The sequence below is a fragment of the Mustela nigripes genome, chromosome 1 (genome assembly GCF_022355385.1).
Source record: "Mustela nigripes isolate SB6536 chromosome 1, MUSNIG.SB6536, whole genome shotgun sequence".
NCBI lineage: Eukaryota > Metazoa > Chordata > Mammalia > Carnivora > Mustelidae > Mustela > Mustela nigripes.
The window spans coordinates 237,458,962-237,480,692 of record NC_081557.1 but is presented as its reverse complement, the minus strand read 5'-3'; the positions used below and the strand labels follow the sequence as shown (position 1 = coordinate 237,480,692).

The 21,731-nt window shown below is 42.3% G+C and overlaps 1 protein-coding gene across 3 annotated transcripts in view; it reads left to right on the top strand.

Moving 5' to 3' along the window:
* BEND4 (BEN domain containing 4) overlaps positions 1-8,456 on the top strand; it is a 36,995-nt gene extending 28,539 nt beyond the window's left edge. For 2 of the 3 annotated variants that reach the window (XM_059383285.1, XM_059383280.1), the window contains one exon: positions 1,612-8,456. In XM_059383285.1, the coding sequence (XP_059239268.1) occupies positions 1,612-1,829 (218 nt within the window). In that variant the 3' untranslated portion in view covers positions 1,830-8,456. The remainder of the gene's footprint in view (positions 1-1,611) is intronic. The other variant, XM_059383293.1, reaches the window with a different exon arrangement.
* The last annotated feature ends 13,275 nt before the right edge of the window (positions 8,457-21,731 follow it).

Below are 21,731 nucleotides of genomic sequence, written 5' to 3'. Positions count from 1 at the left end.
AAATGGGGTGCTTTGGGATGGAACCAAACCCCAGGCTGACCGCTTCTGAAGGTGGTTTGACCCTAGGGGGAAGAGGGCCTGTGAAGACGCGTCCTGTCTGTGTAACAGAACGAGCTCTCAGTAGTCTATGCCACAGTATCAGAGAAGGCCCTGTGTCAGCAGTGGCCGCCGAGAAGAGAGTGGAGGCTGACAGACGTCACAGAGCAGCACGGTCCCAGAGGTGCGGGGTCAGGGCACCCTCATCCATTAGCCCGTATTTCCTTGTGTTGACAGGAGTGGGGGATCAGAGACGGGGAAACTGCAGCAGTTAGTGGATACCTACTGACTACAGTAGGGGTGGGAGGGGTAGGAAGAGGACTACTAGGGAGTTATCCTGCAGTGTTTCCCAGGCCTGCCCCCTAAGCTAAGCCGTTTGGTTCTGGCAATTTTGCAGGATGAGTTGCTGAGTAAACACTGTTCATTCCCTTGAGTAAGGCAGCCAGGGCTGGGACTCTGGTGAGGCGAGCGAGGCTCTCACGTCAGGCACAGAATTGAAGGGGCTGTCCCTGGCTCTCTGCTAAGCTACAGGCTGCCTGTGGAGATGGGCATGGTTCAGTTCCTGAGATCACTGGGGTCTGGGTACTTAAACAGCATCAGCCTCTCCTAAGTGCAAGTCGGTCCGGGATTTCACCCAGTCATTTCAGACAGTTCCAGCCCTACAACCGGACCTGCTGTCTTGTAGAGGGAGCAGGGCTGGAGAAGAAACTGTGTGTAATTAACAGTCACCTTGGACTGTTCTGCCCAGTCAGCTGTGCAAAAAGCAAAGAATTTGACAGAACTTTTTCCAAAATACTCACTTCAGTTTACAAGTGTCCATATCAAAATAGCGAGGCAGGAGTCCTGCACGTGCCCTGACCCCATGAGAAAACAGAAGAAAAGATCGCGTGAGCTCGACCCAAAGGGAGGCTGAGTCTGTCTCATCGGAGTCTTGGTTCCTTTTTATACATTCACCCTTCTGGGCATGCTAATTGCTTTCTGGTGAAATTAAATATTTAGAGGAAATCGCATTTAAGAAATATCTGTCAGTACATGTGTGGATATCCCAATCAGAGAAATAAGTATAACCTATAATACATGTAAAGAACGTGGAAACCTCTTCTGAACCAAAATCCAGGCAGTTTCTCAGCCCCTGAGATTTTGTTATCCTGTGGAACTTAGTCTGCCAATCAGTAGCTGGTCAAAGAGCACCATGCTAGTGAGATCTGCTGTTTCCAGAAACACCAAAAATTCTAATGATGTGAGCAGATACAGATGTAGGTTTGAAATGCACCATGACTTTGTCCCACGGTGTATAGTCCATGTTATAAATCAGATCTGCCTATCATTCCACTAGCCAGTGTTCCTTCGAAGATCACCTTCTCACTTCACGTGATTTTTTACTTTTGCACAAGAGTAGACGACTTCCATGTAATCAGCTGAGTCTAAGAAGTGACATCATCATAGCATTACATTGGATTTCCCATAAAGCTTTTCCTGTAGAGCTTCTGTAAATGTGTAAGCAGCCTGTCCGCCCTCTTCTGCAAAAACCAGCTGTTTTTCTCTCTCTCTTTATTGTTGTGTATATTCCCACAGAATTCATTAGGATGCACTGTACCTCCAACCCTGACTGGTGGATGCCCTCGGAGGAGCAGATAAACAAAGTGTTCAGCGACGCCGTGGGGCACGCCCGGCAGGGGCGGGCGGTGGGGACTTTCCTGCACAACGGCGGCTCATTCTATGAAGGGATCGACCACCAGGCTTCCCAGGATGAGGTCTTCAATAAAAATTCCCAGGATGGGTCCGGGGATTAGTGGCCAGAATCTTGACACTGGAGCAGCTGGTCCTCACGAGTTCCAGTTTTCCACATCCTGTTACCCTCACCTGCGAGTCCAAAGCACGTCCTTCTGCCGGACTGGACACATCTCAAACCTTAAGTCTCTGACCGTATGCCACCATTCCCAAACAGAAATCCATGTTAGGGTTGTTTGGGAAGTCTGTGGGACCTACAACAGGCTTTCAGGAGATTACAAAAAGCAAAGAACCACAATTGCATTGAATTGATTGCTAGCTAGACAGTGAGGCTGAAAACAATAGGGGAGCTCCTGGTCACGTGTCCGAAACCTTCACGTCAGCTCTGCTTCCCGAGCAGAGCCAGTCCCCATGGAAGGCCAGGTTAGAGTAGAGAAGACAGAGACATGGAGTTATTTTAAGGGACAACGAACAAACATTGTCTTACTTTAATTCAAATAAGTTGTCTTTATATTTTCCAAAGACCTGAATTCCTACTTCTCAGCAAAGACATAGGATAAGTGACACTGTGCTGTCTCAGCATTGAAAAACCCAGAGAAAAGAGGTCACTGCTAGACAATGATTCATTGGAAATCAGGTGGGGTTTTTTTCAGTTGTTTTAGAATAACTGAAAAAAATAGAATAAACTACCCCCCCAAAAAAATTTTTACTATGTTGATCATAAAGGCACTACATGATCTCTGGAGTTTACAAACAGTAAGTTTTCGTTATGTCAGTCAAGAAATCTCCAAAGATCCAAAACGCTTTTCAAATGCTTGATTTCGTAGGTTCATAGACCCACAGTTTCCATAGCCTTAACTCAGACTTTGCTGATGCAATGCCAAAGTGATGGGTTGAGCAATGAGAGTTTTAACCACTCGGCTGTTCGGCGCACTGAAGACCGAACAAGTGGTATGACTGATGGTATTCACTGAATTGACCAGATGTTCGGGAATTGTGTACACACAGCTTCAAGGCCATTCTGACAACTATGCAATGGGCTTGTCTGTAATTGCTCTGAAATATGAGGGTCTTCCTCTGAGTAGATCTTTAGAATTTGCATAAACTTTTGTTTCTTACTGTCACTGATGAAAATGTTTCATCCCAACTGTTTTGCTGTTTGGCATCTCCTTCCCGCCCAACCCCCGCCCCCCAATGTAGTTCCCTTGAACTACAAGCTCTGGCTAAGTTCACACTAAACTCCCACTTGTTTCCTCCAGTTTAATTGGTTGAGCTCCTTCTGTGAATGACTACTGTCTTCGGGAGCATTCCTTACGTACAAACTACGGAGATACCAGAATCTGTTTGTGAGGACTTCGGGGTTGGCTGGCGGGAGCAGCCTCCTCTATCGTATTTAATCCGACTGTTACGTTCTTTGTGGAGCCTAGGGCTCAGTGGGCAGAAGTTACTGAAGGCTATTAATGTCGTCTACAGACACGACTAAGGGTTTTGAAAATTGATTGGACATTCATTTAAAGTTCATGTGCATTTTGTAACCATTTTTTGTGAGACAGTAAATTATCCTTTATGTTCAATAGTTAGCATCAGCTATATGCTTGGTCCTGGAAATAGGCCCGTCTTTAGCTTTTGTTAGGATTATGAGTTTCATCCATTGAAAGGTTTAATGTTTATAGAGATGGTCCTTTGTCTGATCTGTTCGGTGGTGTGGGAAGAACTAACAGTTCAATCCTGTTTTGGGCAAGTTGGCTAACATTTGTGAGTAAAGGAAATGATAAGAGCAAATGTGATGTTGGTTAGGGGAACCGAGAGACAGAGAAAGAGATTCTTCAAGGAGTTTCCAGAGGTCTGAGAAGTCAATACTTTACAAGATCCTTTGGTGACAGGAAATCTTGGTCTGGCGCAAACTGTCACCATAAGCATGTTACCTTTGTCTTTTTCGCATTAGGCTTTAGTTATCCTTACCACTGAGGACAGTGGCCTTTTTTTTTTCCCCCTTTAGCAACAGTATTTGACCACTGCTCAAAAAACTCCTGTCTTGTCCCTGCAAGCTTGAAAGTGTGGCATGTCTCCCCATCTAAGCGTCGTCGTATATCTCTGTGTTGTGCTGGTCTAGACTGAGGTGTTTGATGAGAGCATCTCTGTCCTCAGTCTCCATAGCCTTGTGTTGTACGTGTTTAAAGATGAAGGGCTAGTGGGGCGCCTGGGTGGCTCAGTGGGTTAAAGCCTCTGCCTTCGGCTCAGGTCATGATCTCAAGGTTCTGGGATCGAGCCCCATATCAGCTCTCTGCTCCGTGGGGAGCCTGCTTCCTCCTCTTTCTCTCTCTCTCTCTGCCTGCCTTTCTGCCTGCTTGTGATCTCAGTCTGTCAAATAAATAAAATATTAAAAAAAAAAAAAAAAAAAGATGAAGGGCTCGCACCACTGCTGTGAGAGAGGGTGATGGGAACCTTCAGTTTGGCTGTAGTTAGCATCACCTGAGAAGGCTGCTAGGGTAGATCTGCCTCTCAAACCACAGGGTCGCACACAGCCTTTGCTCCACAGGCACACCTGGTCTCCCTCCCCTCCCGCCTCCCGGGTGAATTATTTCTCTAGAGTCTGTTTTCCAGTGTTCCACAACGCTGGCCATCTCTTAGCACTTGAGGAAACCAAGACCCAGGAAGATCACTGGCTTCCTCAGCCTTGCACAGCCAGTTCGAATCCCTCTCCTGGACCCAGGCCTAGGGTCAGTTGCCCTGGGTCAGGTGTTCCATGACCTTCTTTGCCGTGTATGTGTGTCTGTCTGTCTGTCTAGATCCTGTGATCCTGGCCACTACCTGAGCCGCCCACTGACCGTCCCTGGAAGCGCGGCCCAGCATCTGTGGAGATACCCACCATCTCCTCTCCTTGGTGTGCGGTCTGGGCCGCTTTCTGAGCTCTCCGGCTGCTTCACGGTGGGGGCCTCATGGTCACCTCACTCTCAGATCAGGGCTCGCAAAGGACGTTGACGGATTTGTGGTGAGACCGTGTGCCCTCAACAGAGCAAGACTGTAAAAACTCACCCCCAGGAAGCCCAGATGCTGTCGCTGCTCTGTCTTCCTTCCTGTTATCTCTGGAGACCTGAGGGGGCCGCTCGTTTTCTTGAGTTGATTCTCTACCTTTTGTTGGCAGTTGGACAAGTTGCTTGTGACTAGAAGCTTCATTTCGTGTCAGCTTGTAGAATCATCCTTGAGTCATTTTAGCACTGGCACAAAATGGGTCAAGTTAAAGCCGCTCAGGACGCAGCTGTGCTCCACGGCCCTGGTGAGAGAGGGAGGACCCAGGCCTTCCCTGGCACGGAAGGCGTGGCTGGCATCGTTACCTGTCCGAGGTGTGTTTCCTGAGTGCGGCGATCAGGAGAGTCCTCGACAGTGACAGTGTCTTGATGTGTCTCGTGACTTCCCAAATTAAGACGATATCACAGAGAGGATGCCTGCTTTTCAAACTGATGGGCAGGCCCAGGTGCCGTTCCCCTGGGCTCGGGACAACCCTCCCGTGGCCCGAGTCAGAGGTCGTAGGCCAGGAAGCCACAGAGGAGAGAACTGTCGTGGGAGCAGTTTTACCAGAAGCACAATTCTCATGGTCTCTGGAAGGTACGCTGCTCACAGTGTCATGGTGTAGTCAGCCCAGTGTTAAGTTCAATGCTTGAGGAAATCTGTAAACGCGGAAGAGTATACCTTCCCTTTTTACTTGAAAGTATTTCATCTGGCCCTGAAACCTGGGCATCTCTCTGTTAGCGTTCCCAATTTCTGCCACAGGGTTCAGGTTCCTGTCACCATTGGTGTTTCGTAAGGTTTTACTAGGGAATGGAGGGGAACAGTGACAGAGTGTATGCAAAAAAATGGCTGCCCTCTCCTTCGGTGAGGGAACTGAGAGATGGATGCAGCTACTTCACAGCTGTAGAGCACGTGGGTGAATTTATATTCTGGATCTTTCTTGGCTCTTCATCAGCCATAAACACATGGACCTAAGAGATTTATCAGGATTATAGAGGTATAAATTGTTACACTGTATTATTTGATCCAACTACTCCTTGTGTCAGATGTGTGGAATGGTTTCTGTAGCCCAGTAGCTATTCTTACAATAGTAGACATTCTCCCCAAGTCTAGACAAAAATATAGTCTTGGGATCCTGCAGGTTCATGATTTCTACATTTTCCTACCAACTTTCATGTCTTGTCCTCCCTCCGCTTGCTCTCAGAAAATGGATGGGGCATCATGTGAGATGAAACATGCACGATTTTCAGAAAAGCAAACCTAAATTTGCCCTCACTTGGATTTTGTCATACAGCTTGTGCTCCAGAATCTCAACCCGCTGCCCACTGACTACCTCCTTAGTTTTTCTCAGATTTCAGTCGCTTGTTAAGATCTCATTCTCGGATAACTGTATTTTTAGAAAAGATTTAAACCGAACTTTTCTCATTCCTTGGTATGTCATTTCACAGTACAGATCTATAATTTTTGACAGCTCTCATATACAGATTTCTAGAAATGTAATAGAAAAATGATTTTGCACATATGGTGCAAGTCTTGCTGGTGTACGTTTCATGTGGCAACACTTGCCATAACTTCTTGGCAAAACATGTCAACTCGAGCGCTTGAGTCAGAACTCTAATGTAAATGTGTCTAAACAGCGGTATGCATCATTATGATATATTTTTGTAAACATAGTGATGGCTTCTTTCAAGCGTATAAGTACTGAATAAAAATCATCACTTCCCTTGGAATAATGTATGCTCCCCAGCTGATGGTCCTCTGCACAGTTACTTGCTCCGTCAGCCAGTGGCATTCGTGTTTTTTAGAGAGCGAAGGAATGATACCCGGCAACATGGAGTGTAGGAAAACCAGGCCACCAGGACTTGCCTCCTCGAGTGGAAAACTCCCAGCCGTATCTGACAGCATCCACCTGGGAGAGGCCACCCTCATCCTCTGTGCTGTGTCCAGTTGTAGGAAGCACCAAGAGGACTGGACTTGGTTCACCCATTGACCGGCTTGGTCACTTTGCCTCCTGAAGCTCTAAATTGACCAAATCTCTGTGGTACGAGGGGCCCGAGTAACGTTCCTCGTGACCCTCCACAGCTGACTGAAACGAGGGCTGGGTGTCCTGTCCGTTCAGTCACAGTTCCCCGAGTTCATGTGAAAATACATCCACTCAGAAGACTCTTCCAAAATAACTGCCCCAGTTCAAATGGCCACGTTGGTTTTGGCCATGTTGGAAAACTGTTGAGGCCTTCCCAGACCGCTCACAAGTGTCCTAACTGTAGCTGACCGTCCTTGCGTTCTGATGTGCCGGGTTCTCTCCTAAGCACTTTAATGCATTCTCTCCTCTGAACCCTCCCAACCACCCTCCGAGGCGGTTCCTGCTGTCCCGGTCGATCTGTAAGGACACTACCCACAGTGGAGAATCACTGGGCTTAGTAAGCGGGGTGACCAGTTCCGTTTTCCCTGTGGTCAGAGCAGAGTTCTTAAAGCCCATCAACACTTTGGAATGGATTTTGTTTAATGTATGGCATCGAGGGAAAGATGGTATTTCTGTTATTAAAAGCCACCTTTAAAGTATGTTGATGTTTAAATGGGACCCTATAAACCGTATCTCCTCTGGTAACCGCCCAGGTTTCTGCATAAGACTTGACTTACCTGAGATTCCGTGTTGCAGATGATAATGTGTTCACATTTGTTTCATAGGTTTCCTGTACAAAATTGTGGGGATATAAAAGGAAAAATTTGAACTCAGTGAAGTGATATTCTTTGGGAACTCCTAGATGTTAGAAATGGCACTGGGCATCAGTTAGCTAACATTTCATTCACTTTTTCACATTTGTTGTATTTGTAGCCTTAGAATCAATGAGTCTGGTTTGGAAGAGAGGGATTTCATTTATGATGTCACTGTGAGAACTGTTGTGAAAATTTTGTAGGAAAAATACAGTAATCTGTCGTTTCTTTCCGGTAGTGACGGCTTTAACATCGCTTTGGCTGTGTTTAAGTTCAAGAGCTTGCCACGGCCACGCAGGCCTGGCTTGTGTTTCTTGGAAACAGGGCATGGCAGACCATGAGATGGGTCCCGAAAGGTTCAAGGTCACTGGTCCAGCCCCCGCCCTGTCCAATGTAAGCATCACCTCTCTGTCTCTCCTCTCTGGACCTTCATGTAGTAGCCTAACACTGGGGCCAACTTGCCTTTACTCTATTTTCTATGATGAACACTTGTGGAGAAACTGTGACAAATCCATCGATTCTAATATTTTTATTGTTGGAGTCTTGTTGATTCTCTATGAATAATTTCTATTTGATGGTACTGTGTAGAATTAATACCCCACTAGGGATATGTTAATAAAACTATAAATGCATAGTGTAATATAGAATAGCAAGATTTTTTTGTGAACAATTTATATAGAAAAGTAAGTTGTTTTTTAAGTGTTAGGCACATTTCTTTTAGGAACTTAAAATGTTATAAGAGTTTTTTAAACATTCAATATTTTTAATTATAAGAAACATTTGTTACTAGAGCCAATTATTTCAGGTGTTCTAACTGGAGTATTGATTTTATTACCTCATATACCTCTAGAATGCCACATGTTCTGTTGGAGATAAAATTGCACAATAAATGTCAAGTCTCTGTTAAGTGTTTTTGCATCTTTCTCCAATTCATTGAAGAAGCTTTTCTGTGTTGTTTTGGTTTTTTGTTTTGTTTTGTTTTGTTTGAAAAGAACTTTATGGCCCCTGAAGCTAAGGCTTTTCTACTTGTCTCTGAATGCCAAGAAAATATTGTACACTTAAAACCCAAGTAAAAGATACTCAAGTTATGTCATGGAACAGATCAAAAATCATCCAAAAAAAACCCATTCGATCTCGAGACAGAGAGAACGAGCAGTCATGACGGAGCATGGTGTGGAAGCCGAGACGACTTCTGCCCCGTGTTTTGTACGTACTCACTGCACACACGGCCCGTTTCCGTTACGCAACGGCACCCTTGTACTGGGAAGGGAAAATCCTACAACTGTTACTTATGACCTTTAAAAATGAACAATTGTTGATTGTTTATGGTTTTCGAACAGTGATCGGAGTACAAAATCAAAATAGTTATGGCTAAATAAAGTGGCATAGTTGTGGCTTCCCACAATTAGTTATTGCATAAAACATGAATCTGACCTATCAGCCACTATAGGATGATAATGGAGGAAATGTCATTTCATAAATCAGACTAAGAAAAACTAAAAACACTGGTTTCATTTTAGGGAAAATCTAAAGAGATGAAGAGGAGAAGTAAGTTGGGGGAAATTGGAGGGGGAGACAAACCATTTGAGACTGTGGACCGAGAGGTTTTTGGAGGGAAAGGGGGTGGTGGTGTGAGCCTGGTGCTGGGTATTACGGAGGGCACGGATTGCATGGAGCACTGGGTACGGTGCATAAACAATGAATTTTGGAACACTGAAAAAAAAATAAAATTTTTAGAAAAAAAAAAGGATGTGATTTTTTTATCACCAGAAGATGCAACATTTCAACCAGCTGTTTGGATGAAACAGTAATTTGATCCAAATAATTTGTTTCCATTGGAATATCAATTAAAATGGAAGTTAAATTATTTGAGGGGAAAATAACAAAGACCTACCTTGAATTATGAGAAAACCCCAAGTTCCACCGAGCAGCTTGTGCCTCCAAATAAAGCTATATTCAGAAAGTTTACTCTGGCACACAACGAGAGACAGGGTCCCTGAGCCCGTGTCTCTGTCTTATGGGGACGGTTCCATCTGACGACCTCTGTCAAAGTGCACGCGTTCAGGGAAAGTTTGGTTCGCGTGGGATTTATGGTACTCCCGAGACTCTGTGGAATTAGTCTTGTTTGCTCTCTTCCTCCTCCTCCCCCCTTTCAAGCGGCTGTGCAGACCTCACATAGACACAGTCCCCGTGGTACACGCCTGGGGTTTCAGGCAGTGCGTCGGCAAGCAGATGGCCCCGTCCATTTGAGGAGTGTTTAATAAAGATGTTTGCTAAGAAGGTCTGGGCAGGACAGACTGCAGCTCCGAGGGAGAGGGCGGTGTCCAGACCCAGCGCCCTCAAGGGTTGTCAGTAGCCTGGAAGGGGAGGCCGAGTGAGTGGTTGGCTGCACCGGGATTAGAGAGGGCTGGGTGCGGAAGGCTCCTCACCAGGAAACACGACCCCCACGTAAGAAGCACCATTAGAGTTGGCAGAGCCCACGGGGAGGGAGCCGGAGGAATCAGCACCCTGATCTCCCTCCTGTTTTCCATCTCCTACCGCTGCTCCCTTCTAGCTGATAGCATCCGAAAACGAGAAGACAGGGAACCCATTTATGTCCACCCACGTCAGCATCCTGGGACACTGAGCCGGTGGAGAAAGAAGAAAGGGAAGGTGAGAGGCACAACGGCTATGATCGCAGAGACTAGTCTGATGGCCCTAAGAGCTCTTTGGTTCAACCTCACGGGAATCCTGAGAGCTGATGTCTTTCCGTAAATGACCTCGTAATTCTTAGCAAATTGGAATAGTTGATATTTACTTAGTAGGTTAAGTGTTTGACTGACATGATCACACGGAGTCGTCTTCATGAGTCTATGAGGTAAAGTAACATTGTCCCCACTCTACGGAGGAGTAAACTGACACAAGTTCCCAAGATTACGGAGCTAGCCGTGTCGAGTGGGGAGGCCAAAGCACCCATGCAGGCAGTCTGAACGCAGGTAAGAAGCAGAGGCCTTACCTAGTTCAGTACAACTCATCTTTGAAGGTAGTATCTGGAAGCTTTCTGAGACGGAGTGAAAAAATCGCATCAATGAGGGTAAGACAGCAACTACCTCTTACCTCTACCATGCTCGGCTGGTCAAACTATAATCTTGCTCGATTCAGTCTGAGAAGACCGCCGCATGAAATCCTGAAAAGAAGGCACAGACGAATATTAGTGCAATTCTGGGTCCTCGGTGAGGCTGGGCTCTGCTTCCGTCCTAAAGCTCATTAGAGACACACAGTCTCTGCTAACAGCCGTCTGGATTCATTGGTCTTGATGTTGAAGAAACAACGCTTCAGTCAATCAGTCATCAATAAGGTGGTATGAAATACGTCTAAAATAGAATCTGAGTCTTTGTACTTACCAAATGTCAAATTTTAATAAATTGGCTTATGCGGTGGTTTTGAAACAGCTTTCAAGAGAAATGCTCGTTCTCATTTCCCAAAAATGTTATAGACCAGCTTGATCCTGATCTTTTTTGCTTTCTTCAGTCATAAAAACCAAAATTCATCAAAACAAAAATATTAAAGAATACCACTAATCAAAATGAAATACAACAAACAGTAGGCTGTGTGGTTGAAGAGCAGTACAGGGACCAGAACAAGGAACGATAAATACTGACAGTTTTTAAAACCCAGGGTCCTCTTCTCAACAATGAGAGACAAAAAACAGAGACTCTCAAGCTTCTGCCTGATTCTGAAGGGAAATTCAGGCCGTGGGGAAATAGGAGGAACAGAGGTATGAAATGTCTTCTACTCTGTCCCTTTTCTTCTATCAATGACAATGATTCATTCTCCTTCCTGGCAACACAGAAGCATTTTCAATTCAACTGGAAGAAAAAAAAAACATAATAATGTGTTTGATTGTGGGTTGTATTGTGTTTTCTATTAGCATTTCATGCTAAATAATTACCCTTTTGGTTTCTGGTATATTTTTGGACAGACTGGTTTTCTGTGGCTGAAGAAGGATGTCAAAGCCGAAACTAGGTACGTGATATATGAAATGTATGATAGTTCTGGAATTCATAACGACTAGGAACTCTGTCACATTTCTCTTTAGGGATATTTAATGGGGAAAATTATCATCAGTCTCCAAGGAACCATAAACATTTGCTTAATGAAGAAGGGTCTAATCCTGGTGAAAAGTATAAAACAAGCCTTTTCCCTGAAATCTCTATTAATAATTGAGAAGTTACAGATAGAAGGAATTTAAAGATCTTCTGATCAAACAGGCAATTACCATCACTAAAGGAAAAGTAAGGCCCAGAAAATTTTAGTAACTAGCTCAAGTTCATGCATGTATTTACTAGCAGTGCCTAAATGTATATCAAAATAATGCATTGCCCTAGAATTGTGCTTTTACAACCACTTGTGCACATTTCTTTCTGGGGTCTCCCTTTTTGCCTTGGCTGCCAGGAAGCTCAGTGTTAACTTGTATCTTCATTGTATGTTCCCACAGCTCAGCTTTTCTGATATGCTTATTCTCGACCACGGTCAACCATCTTTTCTATTCTTGTCTTTGCATTTATCTTTGAAAGTTTATTGTAACAGTACTTTATTATAAAAAGCTATCTCTGTCTGAAAATAGGTGAATTCCACATAGTAAGTATATTAGAATGCTTCCTGGAATATCAATAGTAGTGTTCAAAATCTAACTTCAGAAATAGGACACCTCCTCTACCCCTTCCTGTCACCATTGCCCCTGTGCCTGCCCCACATTTACAAAAACATTGCAGACTCTGTTTCAACTTATACACAGGATCTTCTTCTCAACCATGATGTTACTTCCCCATCAGGGTTCTGTCCCCTTCACTGCAATGAGGGTAAGAACCTGACAGATGAGGTAAAGTGAGGCACTTGCCCAGAGGTAGACGTGCAATGTCCAGAAGACCTGATTTCTTCCCTCTCTGGGATCCTACCTACGAGCCTTTGAGTAGAGCACGCTCAAGTGTCTGTTGTCTGACAGGAGCTGGAAGTAACTTCAGGAGAACCAGCTGTGGTTTTAAGCTACCAAGATCTCAGGTTTAATTTGTAAGTGCAGCATAACTTAGTCTACGGTTGACTCATATTACAAGAGTCACTCTAACACTTTTGAGTCAGTGCCCCTCTGAGAATCCTATAAAAACCATAATCCTATAAAAAAAATCCCATAAAAACTCTCCCTAGATGAATAGACACTAGGGATTTCCCAGGGCATTCCCAGGGTTCCTTGACTCACCTAAAGCTTATCTGTGGTCTCAGTGTTAAGAACTCTTATTCTAGTACCTTCTCTCCTGCTCAGAACCACCTTTTCCTTGATAGCTTATCTTACAGTTCTTCATCTGAGAGCACTTGTTGGCTACCTAGGAAAAGACTTCAGAGTTAAACATATTGCTCTAAAATATTAAAATGTAATGGCTAATTTATTAGTCTGGAAAGGGGTTATTAGAAAGACAAATGGATGAGCCATTATCAAAATGAAAAATTCCACTATTAAAAAAGCATTGTGCTACATCATTATTGAAACAAAGCAGCTTTGCTCCCCTGTGACACCCTAAAAATGAATGGATGAACCCTCTCAAAATTCTGCCACACTTCAGTCTGGTGGCTTCTTTCATATTAAAAAAAAAAAAAACAACTTGATGGTATACTAATGAAAATATTTCTAAAGGAACATTTTTGAAGGACAATTATTCTGTGCCAGAAACAATCCTTCCCATTTTGTTAGCCAGGCAAACCTGCCCGTCTACATCGCAGGCAGGCTCTCGGCAGACTCGGCCGCCTACATCATTCCCCGCATGGCCCCGCCCTCCCTCCCTCCCCTGGCTCTAATCAGAAAGGCAAATGGGGCGGTTTGAGGGCCTCTACTCTGTGCAGCCCGATCTGTTCAGCGAGCAGATGTTCCTATTGCCTAGGTACTAAGTGCCTAACCATGAAAATACTCGGGGAGAATATTTCAAATCCGGCCACTCAAATCCGTTCCTAAAATAAAGCGACTTTTACAAACAAGTAACCAGATAATGATCCAGGGCTTTTAAAAAATCATCGCTTTTTGTCTCTTCCCGCTCTGGTTCTTACCCAACAACTAACAAAAGCTAGCTTCGGTTCCATCTCCCTATTGAGCTATCTGAAGCCAAACACCCCTTTAGTTTCATGTTTCCTTTTCTTTTTCTTGTCCCTTTTTTTCTTTTGTAAGCATGTATTGTGTGGTATGGGCTAGCCCAGGTGAGCCGTCAGTCCTAGGCCGTGCCCTGGGGTGTCCGGTTCCCTCGGACCAGAGAAAAGATAGGCTAGGAAGCAAGAGAACTGTGATGGTTTCAGGACCACACGACGGCGGCTTTCCCACCAGCGGCAGCGGGGCACCGGGCTCCAGCCCGCAGACTGTGGTTGGAGGGAATCGGTAATAGTCCCTGCGAGATCTGGTCTAGTGAGACAGGGAAGTGGACTCCCGAGGCACCAGGCGTGGCTCAGTTTCTCCAGGACACATCTCGATGAATGCGGTAGGATCTGGGTGTGCCCCTTTCGTGCTGTGGGTCACATGGGTTAGAGTATACAGTTGTCCACCCCCAGGATGCCTGGCTGGCTCAGTCGGCTGAGCATCTGACTCTTGGTTTTAGCTCAGATCATGATCTCTGGATCCTGGCATCGAGCCCCGCCTTGGGCGCCACGCTCAGCACGGAGTTTGCTTCGGGTTCTCTCTCTGTCCCCTCCCCACTCATACACACTCTGTCTCTAAAATAAATAAATAAAAATTTTTTTTAAAGTCGTCCACACCCATTTGTTAATGGAGTGCCTAAAGTGTTTTCTTCTGAAATCCTATGGTTAAAGCCTGCATTATAACAAAAAATTCCTAGTTGAATCTTTACTCTTAAAAAGGGGAAAGGAAAGGATGAATAACTTTCAAAATAATTGCAGGCGACAGCCCTTCCTACTCAAGAGACTACACTAGAAATATCTTGTGAAAAAGAAATTGCTTGGGTCCAAGCATGCTAAAGTTGAAAAAACCATTTTATTACTCACCTGTATTACTTATTGTCAACTTCTGGCTCAGTGGCTTTGTGATAGTTTCAAAGTCTTCGGTATGCTTGGTAAAAGAAAAAATAGCTATTCCCACTGAATTTGTGGATAACAGTGAAAAGCCACACGAATATCCTGGAAATTTGAAAGGAAAAGAAGCGGCATCACCCTAGTAATAATAATACCCAGGGTGCAGTGGAGGTGGCCAATGTCATCCTGTTATCTAACAGGTCATGCTGTTGCTTCCATAGAACTTAGGACGACATTATAATTACATATTTGTGGGATTCTTTGTATCATTTGTACCCCTCAGAAGAGTTTTAGCTCTATGATGTCAGGGGACACAATTCTTTTTTTTTTTTTTTTTTTTTTGCGTTTTTGTATTTTCTTAACCTAGCTCAGTAGCTGGCATGTTGTATGGAGCTCCAAAATAGTTTTTAACGTGTTAGTGTCCTGTGCTTATATACATGTATATACATAGATGATGATCACAGCAAAAGATTTAAAGAGGTTTGTGGAAAATAACTTAAGTTGTCCTAACCATGGTCGGTGAAGCAATGGTGTACAGCCGCAGTATTGGCTGCTTATGCCTTCTCATCCCACTCCCTCATTGTAGAGAATGTAGGCATGGCCCCAGCTGTGATGGAGAGTGAAGAAAGACAGGAAAACACTGAAGAAATCATTCTGTGTACCTTCCCTGTCATTTGAAGAGAATATGTTTTGGCTAAATAGGCATGTAAAAATTTCAGTGTCAATCGTATGCACAAATGGTGAACACATAGGTTTAGTTCTTTAAATTATTCTACACACCCAAGAAGCTAGAATGCACACAGGCACACAAGACGGCAATGTCTGGGCATTCAATAAAATGCACAAGCCTTGGAAGACCCGGAACCCGGATGGAAGTCCCAGCCCCAGGACATACCAGGTGAGTCACTTTGGGCAAGTCATTTAAAGCTCTCTGAGTTTTCATTTCCTGATTTGTAAAATGATAGCTACCTCTTTGAGTTAAAATAAGAATTAAAGCTGATATCTTATTTGTGTTGTGCCTCTTCTTTGTTCCTTGTTTACTGCCTTGTTTTGGATTATTTATTATGATTCCATTTTATCTTCATTCTTGGATTGTTATTAGCTGTACCTCTTGGTCTGTGTGCATGTGCGTGCTAGCGGTTGCTCCATGATTTACGATCTACATCTTTAACTTATCACACTCTGCCTTAAAATAAAGTCATACCACTTATGAACAGTGCAAGGATCTTACAACAATACCCCTCCATTTCTCTCTTCCTGTCCTTCTGACTATTGCTGTCATCTATTTTAATTCTATGTTTTATGAGTTTTTAATTTTATTCCATTTTGGTCAAAGAACATACTTTTGTAAGATACAAATCTTTATCTTTATTCACGTGTGTTTTATGGCCAAGCATATGGTGTTTCTTGGTAAATATTCCAAGTGCACTTCAAAAGAGTGTGCATTTCTGTTTTGGGGTGGAAGGTTCTAGAAATGTCAAATAGGTCAAGTTAGTTGATAGTGTCGTTCACATCTTCTATATACCTACTGGTTTGGGGTCTCCTTCTATTGATTATTGGGAGAGGGGTGCTGTGTGAGTTTATCTGTTTCTCCTTCCAGTTCTATCAGTTTTTCTCCGTGTATTTTGAAGCTCTGCTTTTAGATAACATAAATGCTTGGATTATTTTGACCTCTTGAAGTATTTACCCCTTTGTCATTAAGAAATAACTTTCATTATCCCTGCTGACAACTTTTATTCTGGAATCTATGTTGTCTGATATGAATATGCCTATTCCAACTTTCTTTTGGTTGGTGTTACTGTTTGGTTGGTGTTAGCTCATCCCATCCTGTTACACTTGACCTACAGGAATATTTATCATTATAGTGGATTTCTTATATCCGCATCATATAGCTGGGCCTTACTTTTTTATCTAATGAGACAGTCTCTGCCTTTCATGGAAATATTTAGACCATTTTACATTTATTGTGATCATCGATATAGTTCAGTTTAAATCTACCATATTGCTATTGGTTTTTCTGTCTCATCCCTTTTTTTTTTTTTTCCTTTCTGCTGTTTGTGTATCCTTTAGAATTCCATTTCATGTCTTTTGTAAGCTTATCAGCTGTACCTCTTTGTTTTCATTTTTTTAAGGTTGCTTAACAGGTTAGAGTATGTATCTTCAATTTATCACAATCTGCCTTCAGCTAATGTAATTTCTCTGCAGGTGTAAGAACCTCATAATGGGATGTTTCTTCTCTGCTAGTATTTGTGCTTTTGTTGCTATATATTTAATTTTTTTTATTTAAAGTTAATTAATTAACACATAGTGTATTACTAGTTTCAGAGGTACAGTTTAGTGATTCGTCAGTTGCATAAAACACCCAGTGCTCATTCCATCAAGTGTCCTTAATGCCCATCACCCAATTATCCCTTCCCCTCACCCCCTTCCCCTCAACAACCCTCAGTTTGTTTCCTAGAGTTAAGAGTCTCTTATGGTTTGTCTCCCTCTCTGATTTCATTTTATTTTTTCTTAGCTTCCCCTTGCTGCTATATATTTTAATTCTACATTTGATATATACCCTGTAACACAATATATAATCATTTTTACTTTAAACCATCAACTATCCATTAATTTTTAAAATAAGGAAACATTTTTACATTTGCTCACTTTTTTCAGTGCTTGTCATTCTTTTCTGTAGATACGGATTTCCATCTGTTTTCATGTTCCTCTGCCTGTAGGACTTGCTCTGAATTTTCTTGTAGTGGAGGCCTGCTGCTTGAGGAATTCTTTCAGCTTTGTGTGTCTGAAAGCTTCTTTATTTCACCTTTATTTTTATAAGAGATTTTTTACTGTGTATAGAATTCTAGGTTGAGAATTTTAAAGATGTCTGTCCATTTTCTTCTGGCTCGCATAGTTTCTGATGGGAAGTTTTCTATATTTCTTATTTAAGTATCTCCAATCTAAAGATCTTTGTATATATGTGTCCTTCCTTCCTCCCCACCCCTGGCTATTTTAAGATTCTTTATCACTGTTTTTTCAAGTTTGATTATGACACGACTTGGTACAGTTTTCTTTATTCCACTTGGGGTTTGTTAAACTAATTGGATCTATGGGTTTTTTCATCATATTTGGAAATTTTTTCAGTCGTTTCTTCAAACACATTTTCTCTCCTCCTTTCTTTCTCCCCTCTCCTCTGGCACTCCAAGTCCATGTTCTAGAAGGCAAAATAATGGCTCCCTGAAGATGTCTACATCCTAACCCCCACGATCTGTGAATATGCTATGTTACATGACATGGGGACCTTAAGAAGGGAGATGACCCTCGATTATCTTGGTGGGCCCAATGTAATCACAAGGATCTTTAGATATGCAAAAGGGAAAACCAAAAAGTAAAAACTGGACAAGGGAGCATAAGAGAGAGTCAGAGTGGTGAGATGTGAAGGTCTGACTCACTGTTGCTGGTTCTGAAGCTGGAGGAAGGAGACCAGGAGCCAAGAACTACAGGTGGCCTCTAGAAGCTGGGAAAGGCAAAGAAAAGATTCTCTCTAGAGCCTCCAGAAAGAAACGCAGCCCTGTCAACACCAGTAAAACCTTAGCTGGACTTCTAACCTAACTTCTGACTTCTACTGTAAGGTAATAGATTTGTATTGCTTTAGGCCTCTGAGATTGTGGTAATTAGAGCAGCCACAGCAAACTCATACAAACATATATTAGGCTGCCTGATATTGTCCCAGAGGTCACATGGATTCTGTTTATTTTTCTCTCCCTGTGCTTTATTTTGGATAGCATATATCACATCAAATTCACTAATCTTCTTTTTTTTTCTTTTTTGCAGTGTCAAATCTACTATTACTCCTATCCTGTGTATTTTTCTCTTCTGATATGGTATTTTTTTTTAATTTCTCTTCCACACACTTTATTTCTTGAATATATATATATATATATATATATATATATATATATATATATTCATTCACAAGTGCCCTCAATATGTTCACATTTTCATTTACATTCCTGAACAAATCTATATTTAGATAGCTGTCCTATGTCCTTTTCTGCCAATTTCTTCATCTCTGTCATTTCCGGAGCTATTTCTATTGATTGATTTTTCTCCTAGTTATGGGTCATCTTCTCCTGCTAGGAATTATTGATTGGATGCTAAACACTGTGAATTTTACGTTGACTTGCTGAATCTTGTTGGATTCTTTTATAAAGTGTTGGAGTTTGTTCTAGTGTGCAGTTAAGTTACTTGTAGATCAATTTGATTCTTCTTTATTTAAAAGATTTATTAATTTTTGTATTTATTTATTTGAGAGAGAGAGAGAGTGGGAGAGGGCCAAAGGGAGATCATCTCAAGCAGAATCCCCACTGAGCATGGAGCCCAACAGGGGACTCAATCTCACGATCCATGAGAGAATGACTTGATCCAAAACCAAGAGTTGGACACTTAACCAGTTAAGCTACTCAGGTGCCCCAGTTTGATTCTTCTGAGGCTTGTTTGGGCTTTGCTATGGTAGATCCGGGGAACCCTTTACTCTAAAATAATTTAACCTCACAGAGGTGTGGTCCTTCCAAGGACTCCCCAAAATTTCCTGTATATGGTAACTTTTCTCCATTCTGACTGATGGAAAAACAGCTTGGTGGGAATTGTTAGGTCTACTTATTCCCAATTATTGTTTCCCCTGTTTTGAGATTTCCCCACAGGCATGCTGAGGTAAGTACTTAACCAACGGCGTGAGGGAATATGACACATGACAGATGTGGCTTTCTCTCTGTACCTCCATCATCCATTATAATCAGCTTGACAGGTTCTCTCTTCCTTGAACGCCAGTTTCAGCTCAAGAAGCTCTCTCCAAGCTCTGTTTGACATATCCATGCTGCCTAAAAACCTGCTGTCCAACGTCTTAAAACAGCGCTTGCCTCACATAATTTATCTGGTTTTCTAGTTGCTTTCGCCAGAAGATAATTCCCATAGCAGGTAACTCATCATGGACAGAAGTGAGGGGATATTTAAAGAATTAAATGGTGGGTAAAAATGCCTAGCAAGAAGGCACTCAATACGTGATTATATTAATCAGTGAATTATTTGAATTACCTTTAATAATGATAGTAATAATATCGGCTAAGTTTAATTAGACTCTTACTAGGTCTGAAACAATATAGTATTTTACATCCAATATCTTATTTAATCCCCATGCAGTTGGATAATACTAGCATCACTATTTAATAGATAAGAAAACTGAAGCAAAGTGAGTGAAGCATCTTGCTTAAGGTCATACATATAGTAGGTAGCAGAGTCCGAATTTGAACCCTAATATACCTCCAAAACACAGGCTGTATGACCTCAAATATGGTGCCTTTTACATTGTGTAAGAATACTTAGAATGAGTCAAGTTGGTAAAATAGTGAGACTGACTTCTTTAACCAACAAACCAGAATTTATAACTTCGGGTGAGCATTATACTTCATATTACTAATTACCTTGAAAGGGCACAAACTTATTTTAAGAATATTTGTAGCACAGTTAGGGTTTCTCTTACAAAATGAACTGATGAGCCACAAACACAACCTAAATTTTTAACCCAAATGGTGTTCTTTACTTTTAACCCGAAATAATAACCCGTTTACTCATCCACTATATTCATCAGTCTTATATCCAACTAGTTTTGGCTGCTTCCAAGAAAGTCAAAATTATCCTCAAAAGATAAAGATATTTATCATTTTTGAAGGCTACTTTAAAAGATGGGTGACAACTTCGCTAGTTAACTCCCAAGCAACTGTTGGCAGCATTGTTTGAATAATCCTATAGCCTCACAAGGGATATATTTTTTTTAAGATTTTATTTATTTATTTATTTGACAGACAGAGACCACGAGTTGTTCGAGAGGCAGGCAGAGAGAGAGCAGGGGGAAGCAGGCTCCCCCACTGAGCAGACAGCCCGATGCGGGGCTCCATCCCAGGACCCTGAGATCACGACCTGAGCCAAAGACAGAAGCTCAACCCACCGAGCCACCCAGGTGCCCCAACAAGGGATTATTTTTATTTTTATTTTTTTAAAAGATCTTATTTATTTATTTGACAGACAGAGATCACAAATAGGCAGAGAGGCAGGCAGAGAGAGAGGGGGAAGCAGGCTCCCGGCTGAGCAGAGGGCCCTATGCGGGGCTTGATCCCTGGATCCTGAGATCATGACCTGAGCCGAAACCAGCGGCTTACGCCACTGAGCCACCCAGGCGCCCCCACGGGATTATTTTTAAAAGAACAGTTAGTTGGTCTTTAATATTTATTTAAAATACTGACATTTACTTAAAATATTGACATTACTTTATGGCCATACTTTTCTTTAATGTTTCAAGTTTTTATTTAAATTCTAGTTAGTTAACATATAATTTAATAGTTTCAGGAGTAGAACTGAGTGATTCGTCACTTACGTATGACACCCAGTGCGCATCGCAGGTGCCTCCTTAATACCCATCACCCCGTTAGCCCAGCCTCCTGCCCATTCCAGATTTACTCCAAGAAATCAACTAGGTAGGAAGTGCATTCCTTTATATGAGAATTCATAGTGATCTTTCTTTCTAAAAGTGTGTCAGTTTTACAACCACAGTAACTACGAATATTCTTTTGGAGATACATGTATTATAAAAAGTTGGATATTCCTGTGTCAGTAGGCTGCATATCCAAACATCAGATAATAATCTTAGTCCTTGATAGTCAAAGTGTAGTCCATGAGCCAGCACCTTCAGAATTAATTACCTGTAAGCCTGTTAGGAACAGAGAATCTCAGCCCCACTTGCAAATCTCCTGAATCAGGAAATCTGCATTAACAAGATTTCCAGGTGATTTGTATGCAGGTTAAAATTTAAGAAACGGCTCCAGCTGATTCTATGAAGAGACAAGTTATAATGCCAATGAAACAACTAATGAAGATAAGGAAAGGATAGAAGTTAGTGATGACTATCTTTATTACGGAGAAAGTTAATTCTACAGTGAAATTTTAGAAATGTAAATCTTTAAGAGAACTTCAGCCAAATTTAGTTAGACCAGAGATGAGTATCAAAAAATTAAATAACTAGACTATGAAACTTCTAGAAGAAAAGATAGGTGGTAAGCTCTTTGACATCAATCTTGGTGATAACTTTTTGGATCAAACTCCAAAAGCAAAGGCAACAAAAGCAAAAATAAACAAGTGAGGGTACAAACTAAAAAGCTTTT